Consider the following 13,869-nt stretch of genomic DNA (forward strand, 5'->3'; position numbering starts at 1 on the left):
TAATTACACTGGTTTGTTCACTTGAACATTAATTGAGCTGTGTGCCTATGGTTTGTAGAATATATATATACCTACATATATATAACCATCAATTAAAAGTTCACTTAAGAAGTGGAGATGAATCTTCCTGTTCGTTAGCTATTTCTTCAACCCTGCCGTTTGGAAGTGATTCTGCTCTTTTTTAGCCTCAAAGCAGCATCAAACGGAGTGTAAGCCTCCTCCTGTACTGATTTAGGGGCTAAGACGGCCCACGTGCAACAGCACACCGCACCCACCCTCTCGTCCCACTTCCGCTCTCACAGTCGTCTGCCTCTTGCAGGGTGCGCGGCCAGGAGGGGCCTCCTCGCGCTCCCAACTGCCCTCTAGCCAAGCCAACTGCCATTATTCGGGCTGGCATCCAGGACGTCCAGCCATGTTGTGCCTTCTGCTTCTGCTCATCGGGTTTATCGGGCTCCAGACAGACAATAGTAAGTACAAAAAACCCCTTCTCTGACCTCTCGGGGATATCAGCTCTCCTCTGCGTTTCGCTCTGAAAGGCTGCATATCTCTGGGAAAGTGCTTTCTTGTGGGGGCTTCAGCTCTATAAGCCCGAGCCCACTCCCACATTGCCACCTTCCCCAACCAGAATCCACATTGGATGCAAGAAGGCTTTCTCACTCGTCTTGGGACCATAGGAAAGATAGGCAATGCCATGGCTGGAGTGGATGCCTCAAGATTGAAGTTTCATATGCTGCTCTGCATTTTTGACCTCTGGACTCTTAGTTGAAAGGTCCAAAGGACCTGAGGTACCTGTACTCAGAGTGTTTGGGCCTATTGCCTCAGGGTTACCACAGCCTGCCCACAGGGCAATATTTCTCAAGCAGTATACCTATTTCCTTTTAAAAGTCTTGTAATTCTAGAAAGAGGTGCTGATTGAGGGTTTTTGAAAAAAGTGAAAATAGGAGGCGGCATCTAGAATATTATGGATTTAGATGAGGGAATAATGAAAGAAGCTACGAGGTGATGTGTGTTGCTCTAATAAAAGTTTTGCACCTTGCAGATTCTGAAAGACTACGTGTGCAAATTACCATTCCGGAGAAAATAGGGTCAACGTCAAATGGAGGAGTTGAATCACACGTAATTGAGCACTAACATTTTTTACCATCTAAAAATCATGTGAATATTTTGTTCCTAAGAAGTAAACCTGGCATTTTTCATCCATGCACACTGTTTGAATTTTATGTTTATATATCCAATTCTTCTTAAGTGGAAAAGCCCTTTTGAAAATGAACCAAGATTAACAATGTTTCATAACAATATGGTGCAGTGATGCTTATTATCAAAGCTATAAGCCCCATCTTCTAAATGTGTTTCCCTCTTGAGTACCCTTGAATAATCATTGACCTGATCCACCTAAAAAATCTCTTTTCGCTCACTCGCCAGGGTGTATTTAGAGGACTTTTTGTTGTTGTTAAGTAACCCTATATGTTCCTTATATGGGATGAAGATCCTTTGATTCAATGAAGTGTGATATGAATGATTTTTGCACCTTGACTGCAAATATGTTAATCATTAAGACTGTACTTTTCATGCCATCTTAGTTCATCTTGGTTCAGGGTATTGTTTTTTTTTGTTTTTTTTTAATTAATTAGAAAGTTTTGTATCTTTTTAATAGTATCTAGAATCGTATCTAAAGAAGTGAAATGTGTTTTTTGAAATGCCACAACTTAGTTTTCTTCTTGGTTGGGCAGTAAATGTTTTGGTAATTTGAATGCAAATATTTCTGTAGCAACTACCCACTTGTCACCCTAATACAGATATTACAATCTTAAAAATTTCAACATATCATTTTAAAAGGAATGCATATTTATGAAAACTTCAAATTTAATCATTTAAATAGAAAAAAGAGGTGAGGCATTTCACAATATTTTAATAAAGTTCTATTTTTTTAATGCAAAAATATATGGAATTGCTTGGTCATATTAGAAAATATACATAGAATCTATTTAATGGAAAATATCTTCAACCAGTCATCACCAGATTGTATGACAGTAATTCCCAGAAGAGAAGTTGATAACAAAAAATCACCTGTCATCAACTGTCAAATCCATGAGAGAAAAAAATTGACTTTTTGTTAATGTCTCTATCCCCAGTGCCTAGAACAGCACTGGATACATAGTAAGAGATTAATAGTATTTTTTAAACCAATAAGGCTATTGTACTTACCTATTCAACAAATGCTGCAAACATAATATGAGACAGTGTATGTTTATAATTATTATAATTAAAAAATAAAGAATATATACCATAAGAAGAGAATATTCACCTTAAAAAGACTAGCAGATTTTTTAAAAAAATAACTGAATGAAACTTCTAGATGTGAAAAATATAATATGAAAGTAAAAAAATCAAGAATTGACAGTAAACCAAAGACTGCTGAAAAAACTAAACAGATGGAACATATACATGGCTAGGGGAAAAGGAAGAGAGAATTAGAGGCTTAAGGATAGAGTCATTGGAATTCGTGAAAGAGAGAGAAAAAACAAAAGCCTGGACAGGAGGTTGTATTAAACATAAATTAACTGAGAAATAATAATAAAAAAAATGAATCCTCAGATCAAGTATCACAACACAGAATAAATAAAAATCAAGTAATACCTTGACACAGTGAAATCAGAATACCAAAGCAAAGAAAATGTCTTAAAGGCAGCTAGGAATAAAAGATTATCTACATGGAAATAATAAAAACACTAATACCAGACCTCTCAAAATCAACAATAGGAATGAGAAAATAGTTAAATAAAAGCTTCAATTTTCTGACTTTGAATAAATTTGCATATAGAATCATTTACTCCAATGAAATATCCTTCAGAAATTGGGGTATATTAATTTTTAGATTACAAGAGAAGTAAATAATGTACTTCTGTAGGTAGAAATTGAAATTGCGACAGAGAATAACATAAAAGTAGGAGCTGGTGAAAAAGTAGTGAATATCTATAACTCAAAACAAAACAAATTGAATATACAATTGTAATTATAACAAATAAAGAATAGAAAGTATGTGTCTCAATCTACTAAGGAATCAAAATGAAATTTAAAAACCATTAAATAAAAATTTAATTGATTAAATGTGTCATAAATTACATATTTTTCAGATTGAATTTAAAAATATATAACTATAAAAGAAACACCTAAATCACAAGGAAATAGAAAGGTCTAACACAAAAATAAGAAAAATTATACAAAGCAAAGAGTAACCAACAATTAGCTTCTGTAGCCGTATTTTTATCAGGGAAAAATAATCTTGAAGGCAACCCAGAATAAAAGTATAAAAGACTATTAATAGGGATTAAAACGTGGACTTAGTGATAATATAGAGCAGAAATTTGAAAAAATGAATAATACAATGAATAAATGTGCCAACAAATTTGAAAACCTTGAGAAGATAAGCAATTTCCTAGAAAAACAAATTCATGGGAAACAGGGAAATATGAAAATGCCCAAGACTTTAAAGAATTTGAAACTGTATTTAAAAGTCTCTTTCTTTCTCCTCAAAAATACAAAAACAACAATTAAATCTAAGAAAAGCACAAGCTAAATTATTTTACAGATGAATACAACCAAACATTCAAGGAAGCCATAATTATAATCCCATAAAAACCTTTCAGTGAAAAGAAAAAGAGATAAAACTGCCCAACACATGTTATAGAAGCAATATAACCTTGGTACCAAGACAAGCAAGGACAATATAAGAAAGAAAATTTGAGACAAATTCACTCATGAATATATTTGGCAAACATAACAATATTAGCAAATCTAATATAACAAAGTATTAAAAAATGACCAATGACAATATGCAACTTAAACCTAAATTGTTAAGATGATTGAATCTTGGAATATCAATGAATAGTTGCTTTTAAAAATTATATGAGGAAAGGAATATACACATAGCATTAGAAGCAGAAAAATTATTGGTCAAAGTTCAATACTATCTATGATAAAAAAATCTTAGCAATAGAAGAATATAACCTGACTTTGTTAATCCTATAAAATAAACATCCCCAAAGCTACAGCATACTTCATGACTAATAGTAAAACTAATAGTAAAATATAAGAAGAATTTCTTTGACTATTATGAATAAAAGAAGGATGGCTATTATGGCCTTTTCTATTCAACATTATACTGGATATTATAACCTAGTTGTAAGATGAGGGAAAGAATAAAAGACTTGGATGATACACACAATAAAAGACACACATATATATACACACAAATATTTAATAATATTTATTGGTAAGTATGTACACATATATACACAATACACACATACTTTTGTCAAAAATATGAGTTACTTGCCAATAAATATTTTTTAAAAGGTAAAGACCTTTTTAGTATATAGTAAAGCTTTATTGAAAGATATTATACAACCGCTAATAAAAGTGGAGAGAGAGATCATGTTTGCAGTGAAGAATACTCTGATTTTCTTAGGTTAATTTTCACCAAATTTATAGATTGAGTATAGTTCCAATAAGGAATTTCTTGGAAATTGGCCTAATTTGACCCTAATTTGACCCTAATTGACCCTAATTTCTGGAGGATATTTCATTTGAGAAAATTATTCTATATGCAAATTTATTCAAAGTCAGAAAATTGAAGCTTTTATTTAACTATTTTCTCATTCCTATTGTTGATTTTGAGAGGTCTGCTATTAGTGTATTTATTATTTCCATGTAGGTAATCTTTTATTCCTAGCTGCCTTTAAAATATTTTCTTTGCTTTGGTATTCTGATTTCACTATGTCAAGGTGTTACTTGATTTTTATTTATTCTATGTTGTGATAGATGATCTGAGGATTCATTTTTTTTTATCATTTCTCAGTTAATTGGTTGATTCTAAAATTTATATGGAATGGTAAAAAGTAAAAAATTGTCTACTTTGAAGAACAAGAGAGTACTTCCTTTTAGTTCATGTCAAAACGTATTTTAAAATTTTAGTAATTAATAAAATGTGGCACTGTTTAAGGACAGACAAATAAATTAATGTAACGGAATACAGTGCCTCCAAAATATCCATACACATATGAAAACTTATTTGATGCAATGGTAGCATTGAAATCATTGGATAGAGAATGGACTAGTTAATAAATGGTGAAGGCACAGTTGATTAACAGTATGGAATAATAATAAACTGTATATTAATGCCACATCATACACCAAAATTGATTCAAGATAATTTAAGTGCATACATCTGAGAATAAAATACTAAATATTTGGAAGGTAAGATAGAAGATTTTTAGGACCTTTAATAGGGAAGGATTGAATCAGGAAAAAAAAAAAGCACAAATTCTTAAGTAAAAGATTGAGGAATATCTAGATTTAAATACATAAATAAATAGCTACCATAAACAAAGTGAAAGGTGTTTCAGACTCATGGAAAATATTTGCAATCCAGATAACACAAAGGGTATCTAAAATATATCAAGAACTCACACAGATCAATAAGATAAAAAACAACAAAACAGAAACATGTACAAAGTTAGGAACTACAACTAGGTGTTAAAATTGAGGGGGTAACAAACATCAACCAAATACACAGATTGAGAAATTTACGGGGAATTGCCAAATAAACACAATAGAGTATTATTTTACATCATCAATTGCAAAAGTTAAATCTAACAAAACAAAACATGGTTAGAGGATATGAATAAAAGGATAATATTCACTATTTGTGAATGTCTACATTGGTATGACGAATTTGCAGATTTAAAATTTCAAGTGAAGCTGCAAAAGTATGTCGCTTTAAATTAAAGAAGTCCACTCATAGGTTTAATTTAACATATACCCAGCAAAGATGCACAAAGAGACGTGTCCAAGATTATTTATTAGATCATTGCTTAACATAGTGAAACAAATAGAACTAAACATCCATTAATAGGATAGATGAATAAAATGTGCTATATTTAGAAAATGGAATATTATACCACAAGTAAAATAAATGGTAAAGCTACATGTATTGATGATGATGATGATGATGATGATAGCAAATATTTACATAGTGCTTAGTATGTCTGAGGCAGTGTTTTAAGCAGCAGGTGTAATCCAGCAATGAAATATATAACTTGTAGAAGGATTACATTTACGTAAAGTTAAAATTTATGCAAAACAAAACCATCACTTAAACATCCATAATTAGTATAAATATAAAAATATGCATGGGAATGATAAACATGAAATTCCAGATGTTGGTTAGCTGGGATGTAAAAAAGGGAATTAACCATAAGAGTGATTACTTAGAGTACTTGAAATTATTTTCAAATACTTGTAATGTTTTTTTATTTTTTGATAAAGACATTAAAGACAAAGAATTTTATAGAATTTTCTCTCATGTTTATTCATTTGAAATGTAATAATTAAAAATAATAATTAATTGTGGCTTATAGAGACGTTCAAATGCCTTTGAAAAAAACATCATGCATAAAGTTGAAATATTGAAAGCTTTCCTCCTGAGATCAAGAAAGAGACAAAGATGCCCACTATTACTTTTTCTATTTATCATGGTCCTGGAAGTACTAGCCAGTGCAATAAGAAAAGAAAACAACAAAAATTAAAAGTGGGTATAACAATTGGAAAGGAAAAAATTACACTATCATTATTTGCAGATCAAATGATTGTATACAAAGTAAAACCCAAAATAATCTAGAGAAAATTAGAAATAATACAATAATTTAGTAAATTCTCTGGAAACAAGATCAAACTATAAAAATCAAGTGTATTTCTATTCTGCAAAACAAAAATATAAAATGAAATTTTTAAAAAGATACAATTTATGTAAAAATCAAAATCTAACAAAGATAAGCAAAACCTCCTCGACAAAGACAATAAAACAAAATGAGAGGAATTAAAGACCTAAGTAAATTGAACATATCTCATGCTCCTGGATTGGAAGGCCTAATAATGTAAAGATGTCAAGGCTCCCCAAATTGATCTATAAAGACTGAATTGTCTATTTGTTAAACATCTTTTCTTAATCTTAATATTAATAAAATAGATCGAGTATTGCATCCAAACTTAGAACAAATTTTATAAAATCTACAAATATAATACATTATCTGCTGTTAATTCTTTGCTCTACCATATAAATTTTCTCTTGAGTAATTCATATTCTTCCATTTTAAGCTTAAGTTTTGCAATGGCCTCAATATTTGTTAAGCTAACACAATTATTGGATGAAAATCATCAATTTTTCAGATTCTATTTTATTGGATAAATTTAAAAATTAACAAATTACACAAATCATGTCTTCCATCCATTTTTATTATGAAAACCAATATTTTAATATCACATTACATTGAAATAAATCAGTATTAAATTATAAATTTTCCTCTTTTTATTGTATTAGTGTGCTTTAGAATGTAATTATAATTGATGTAAAATGATAGTTTTCCTTTTAGCATTCTTCTGACTTTTCCTTTTCAATATCCTTTCCTGCCAGGTGTCCTACCACGTTGTAATTGAAGGGAAAACATACACTGTGAACCTAAGGCAAAAGTAAGTAATCTACATTATTTCATCATCTGTCTTTGTTCTATTTATAATTATCCAGAATGTAATTATTTTCATTTGTAAATGTTTCTAGTTACTGGCTGTTCATTTATCTCTCATTTTACTTTTTGAAAAATCCTTTTAAGTCTGTGTAATAAATATTCTAGAACTTGAATCCATAGTGTATGCTCCCATCTTCCTTCTTCCCAGTAGCACCAGATTTCTATTTGGCTATCCACGTGGTTTCATGGAAGATGAATTTTGATAATTTTCTATCTTTATCAAAACATATATAGGACTTGTTTTCAAGTTTCCTTACATTCAACTATATTTCAAAGAACATAGAGGATTTTGGGGTGGAAAGAATAAAGACAGTTTAAAAAATAATAGTTTACTTATCGTATCAGAATGTATTAAGGACTTAGATTATAATTGTAATTAGCCAAACTCAATCCCATGCCAGCTACTGAAGTTGGGAAAAACAAGCATACCGTACTAAGGAATAAAGAAAAATCAAAATTCTGGTGATCCTTTTTTAAATGATAAGAATGGACTTCTAAAAATAATGACAGGTAGAATCCTGCAAGTGAAGTTACCAAATCAATACAAAAATAGGAAATACATCTTCATCATTTCTAGAATTCATAGCTGCAATCCTTTTATACATCACAAAGTTTGGAAAATGTTTTCTACATATAAAATGAATGGTACTACTTGAAGGAAGAAATACGTAGGGAAAATCCAGATAGAATCTCACAGACCTGAATTAAAATACAATAATAGTAGTACATTTCTTAAGCTTCATCTTTTTTATATTAGGGAAAAAATGTATAGAATATACGATATCACTAATGATGATGTAATTGATAACTCACATACTACACACTCTACAATTAATACTTTTCTCTCACACAAGCAAAGCGTATTTAAATAAAAATGATTATACACTAGAACACAAAATTCTTTTGAAGAGTAACCACATTCTCAATGACCAGCACAATAAAATTAGAACAGAATTGTAAATGTTTAATCAAAGAAGAACCAGCTATTTGGAAATTAAATAGAAGTTGCCAAATAACTCTTGGCTCAAAAAAATTTAAAACATTGTTGCAAAATATCAATAAAGTAACCATGAATCGAATGTTTTAGATCAAACATTTTAGATGTGACCAAATCTATAATCAAAGTAAAATGCAAAGATTTTGCTGTTTTTACATTTTTATATGCAACACTCGAAATAAATGAATAATACTTGGTTGGTGGAGGAAGCAGAATAAGGTATTGCCAGGTTGCCCTGCTGGTGGAGTCATGAAGCCTTCAGTCACCATTGTTATTGATCTGCTGCAAGCCCTGGCAGCCCCTACCCAGGATATCTTGGTAGCTAGTTAGTTTCAGGCTTAGCCAACAGTTTGTATAGGAACAGGATGATACTGCTTGTGCTCTCAACAGACTATGAGGCTTAGGCTGTGTGCAGAGTAGCACCAATCTGTGCCTTATCATGGCAACTTGGCAACCCCCTAGGGCCTTCAAACTTGAAATTAGAACACTCGGGATCAATTTTATCACATCGCTCAAAGATATTCTTGCCAAACTCAGGAATAGATCTTTCTTTCCTTCCTTCCTTCCTTCCTTTCTCCCTCCCTCCCTTCCTTCCTTCCCTTTTCTTCTTTCTAAGGAAGATTTGCCCTGAGCTAACATCTGTTGCCAATCTTCCTCTTTTTTTCCTTTTTTTTCTCCAAAGCCCCAGTACATAGTGGTATTTCCTAGGTGTATGTCCTTCTAGTTCTTCTATGTGGGTCGCTGCCTCAGCATGGCTTGATGAGCAGTGCATAGGTCCGCGGCCAGGATCCGAACCAGCGAACTCCGGGCCCCTGAAGTGGAGTGGGCAAATTTAACCACTACACCACTGGGCCAGCCCCTCTTTCTGTTACTTTTGAACTCTAAATAAATAAATCATAATGTTGGTATTCTTCCACAGCTTATTTCAGTCACTCAAAATAGTGTCTGTGAGATTTATCAATATTGTTGCAAGTAATTCCAGTTTATTCATTTTTATTACTGTATGGTATCAAATTTCATGATTATACAATTTATTCTCTTATTTTGGACATTTTCTTTCTACTCTGGAGATATTAAAAATATCCAAATATGAAAACATATATTCTTGGCACATGTGCACAAGATTTTCTAGGACATATAATTAAGCATAGTTCTGGACTGTTAAATTATATGCATTTTCATAATTATTATACATTTACCCCAAAGCATTATACCAATTTATATGCCCCTATGAATTGCATATTCTGGCTAATAATAATGGTAGATGTTTTAAGTTTTCAATAACTGATTATGTACTAATGTCTTAGTGTGATTTAATGTGTATTTCTCTAAATGCAAATAAGTTTGAGTACTTTTTAAATATATATCAATCAGCACTCTGGATTTTCTCCTTTGTGAATTACTTATGTTATACATTTGTACTTTTTAAAAGACATTTCTAATCTGATTTTTTCTGCCCTATTTTTAGCCATTATTTTAAATTTTTGCCTAAAAGTCTTTTGTCCATGATGTGTTTTTCAGATACCTTCTATTCTGTGCCTTGTGATTTCACACTTACAGTATTTTGGTAAAGAGAATTTTTCCTTGGTGACAAATTATAGTTGTATCTTGTATAAGAAATCCTTCCTTAGTTCAAGGCCAATGACTAAATCTTATACAATCCTCTAAAATAATTTTAGTTTTGCCTTTCATATTTAGGTCTTTATTCTATCAGAAGTTGACTTTACAGTATGCTATGAGGTAGAGGACCAATTTAGTTTTTCCTCATGACTTCTCAATGTCTCAACGACTTGATTGAATCTTCTCTCTTTTCTGTATGTATCTGCTGTGTGATGATGGTCACATATTGCACATATATATGGATATATCTGTTTCTGGACTCTCTAGTGCAATTGTTGGTCAATTTGTCTCTTTACGATAAATCTTGGTAGCTTACATATAAGGTCCTTCCATCTATTTCTTCATGGGGTTTTCTGGCTTTTCTTACTGCTATTCATTTTCATATAGTTTAGAATCAACTCTTCCACAAGGAAATGTCCAGGGACGTTGATTGTGACTTCCTTGAATCTACACAGCACTTTGGGAAAAATTGATCATTTTACAATATTGTCTTTTCTGTGTATGAACATGGTATATCTGCCCATTTATTTAGATTTTAACACTACTCGATATATTTTCATGATATTCTCCTTTAAGATCTTGCACATTTATTTACATTTTCTCTTTAGGTGTTTCATACTTTTGATGCTATTGAAAATGTTACATTTGAGAAACTTTTATGTTCTAAATGTGTTTCTTGTGTATGAGAATGTAATTGATTCTTATATATTAGATATATATATCCATAAAACTTACTAAATTCTCTGGAGAATTCTAGTAATCTGTTTTTGGAAATATTGTACATTTATGATCATCTCATCATTTAATAAAGGCAGTTTCGTTTCTTTATTTCTAATCTACAGGAGTTTTATTTCTTTTCCTAGTCTTATTCTTCTGGGTACAAGGAACCACCAGTATAATAGTGAATTGAAGTGGAGACAGAATGCATTATTAGCTTGTTTACTAAATCAAATAGAAATATTTCAGTGTTCATCATTACGTATGATATTCTGATTGTCATAAAGACATTCATTCCATTCTTTGCTAAGTGTTTCCATAATTAATGGATGTTAAATTTATCAAACGCTCTTCTGCATCTGTTGATGATCATAAATTTTGTTGTAATCTGTTACTGGAATTGACTTTCTAATATTAAACTAACCTTTATTTCAGGAATGAACTCTGCTTGGTTTTGACATATTATCTTTCTGCATATTACTTAATCAATTGCATTTATTAATATTTTGTTTAGGGTTATTTTACCTATAATTATAGTTAAGATTGGTCTATGCAGAAATTACACTGGGTTGCATAATTAAAAGGACTCACAAAAGATTTATTACATAACAATATGATTTATTTCAGAAATGATATAATGCGAAAGTAGGAAGAAGAAAGCACAGGGCAAGATTAGGGAGGTCTTATAGTTGCACAGATGTGCTTCATTCTCAGGAAACCCAAGGCTCAAGTTAACTGATAGGTCTTTTCTATCCTACTGGTCACAGACCCAAAACTGGTTAAAAGAAATGTAGAGAATCTATGTATTTTTGATAGCAATATAGACAGCTGATTCAGACCTTTATGGGAATTTTACTCTAAACAGATTATTATAAATCACTAGTTAGTCCATTTTATTTCTGTCTTGGCAAACGGTACTTCCATGGCTCCAAGCATCCCTAGAGATAACCACAGGTCTACCACAGACCAGCTGTAAGTCAATGCTATGGTTATAGCTTGTAATTACAGCTTATAATTGTCTTTTCTCAGGTTATCTTTTCACTTTCTATCCCTGGAGAGCGACTAGAAGAGTATTCCATCTTTTCCTCGTTTTTGAAATGTTGACTGTTTGGTAATACTCACTTGTGAAATTAACTTCACCTGGAATTCCCTTGTTTAGAAACTTTTTTGACTATTGATTTAATTTCTCTAAAAGTTTTATGATTATGCAAATTTTCTACTTCTTGAGTCTGTTTTTATACATAATATTTTTCTAGGTATTCCTCCATTTAATTTAACACTTCGATTTATGGTATATAGTCATTCATAGTGTCCCCTCATTTTTTCAAAGACTGGTATTTCTGAGGTCTTTTGCCCTCTTGTATTTTTATTTTTTTATTCTATTTTATTGTTTTGATGAGGAAGAATGGACCTGAGCTAACATCTGTTGCCAATCTTCATCTTTTTTCTTGAGGAAGACTGTCTCCAAGCTAACATCTGTGCCAATCTTTCTCTATTTTGTATGTGGGACGCCACCACAGCATGGCTTGATGAGCAATGTGTAGGTCCACTCCCAGGTTCCGAACCCGCAAACCCTGAGCCGCCAGAAGTACAGCGCACAAACTTAACCACTATGCCATCAGGCCAGCTCCCGTCTTGTATTCTAATACTAGTTATTTCATTCTCTTTTTTTTCTTTGACAAATCTCACAATAACTTTGTCAATTTAATAATGTTTTCCATGAACTAAATTTTGTTTTGTCGATCATCTACATTATATGACTTTTGTATTATTGCTTTGCTTCTAATTTTTTTGTGTTTATTTTGATCTTTGTTTATAACTTCCTTAAATAAATTCTAAGTTCATTATTCATCAATCATTATTATTTTCTAGTTTAAGAGTGTAAGGCTAACTTTTTTCTCTAAATACTGGATATATAGAACTTTCTCTAGTTTACCATTAGCAAATATGTTCTAGTTTATATTACATTTCTTCTTTGGCCCATGAGTTTCATTGTATCTCTTAGTATCAATACATGTGGCACTTTTCTAGTTATTATTTCTAATAATTTTTGATCATGGAATATTCTCTGATTTCAATCCTTTAAAAGTTGCCAAGGGGCTGGTCCAGTGTCACAGCAGTTAAGTGCATGCACTGCACTTTGGTGGCCTGGGGTTTGCAGGTTTGGATCCCAAGAGTGGACCTACACATCACTCATCAAGCCATACTGTGGTGGCGTCCCACATACAAAATAGAGAAAGATTGGCACCAATGTTAGCTCGGGGACAGTCTTCCTCAAGCAAAAAAAGGAAGATTGACAACAGATGTTAGCTCACGGCTAGTCTTCCTCACAAAAAATGTAATTGTTGAGACTTATTTTGTGGTGTAATGTGCATTCAGTTTTTGTAAATGTACTATATGTAATAGAAAATGGCATGTATTTTGCAATTATTTTTAAATCATAACATAAAATTCTTCCATATTCAAACTGATTTTTTAATTTATTCTATTATTCTGTAATACATATATATAAATTAAAATCTTCCATAATGATTTTCAAATTGACAAGTTTCCTTGTATTCTGTAAATTTTGAATTATATATTTTGAAATTATAAAAATTTCAAATAAAATTTTTAAATAGTTTATCTTTCTGGTGAATACAATTTTAACATTATGAAGTGACTATTTTCTATTAACGGTTTGTCTTAAATTTTAATTTATCTGATGTATATATAGTTACATTAAATTTGTTTTGTTTAGTGTTTGTGCACTATACTTTTCCTATTATTCCCTTTCAATTTTTTATCCAGTCTAGATTTGTTTTATTGAGTGTGAAATTTTTTCTTTTAATCCAATGCAAATTATGATTTTTACTTTGTAGTTATTATTCTTTTCATATTTAAAAAAAATCATTGTCTACCTACAGTTATGAATCCAAGAATCCAAGCTACCGTTTTCTTCTAATGGTTTTT

The 13,869-nt window shown here is 31.2% G+C and overlaps 1 protein-coding gene across 1 annotated transcript in view; it reads left to right on the forward strand.

Annotated features, from left to right (window-relative positions):
- The first annotated feature begins 412 nt into the window (after positions 1-412).
- The window catches only part of ADAM2 (ADAM metallopeptidase domain 2), a 141,110-nt gene continuing 127,653 nt past the window's right edge, over positions 413-13,869 (forward strand). The window contains exons 1-3 of the mRNA XM_058525401.1: positions 413-467; positions 1,040-1,116; positions 7,472-7,527. Coding sequence (XP_058381384.1) covers positions 413-467; positions 1,040-1,116; positions 7,472-7,527 — 188 coding nt within the window. The remainder of the gene's footprint in view (positions 468-1,039; positions 1,117-7,471; positions 7,528-13,869) is intronic.

The sequence above is a fragment of the Diceros bicornis genome, chromosome 29, assembly GCF_020826845.1.
Source record: "Diceros bicornis minor isolate mBicDic1 chromosome 29, mDicBic1.mat.cur, whole genome shotgun sequence".
Taxonomy (NCBI): Eukaryota; Metazoa; Chordata; class Mammalia; order Perissodactyla; family Rhinocerotidae; genus Diceros; species Diceros bicornis.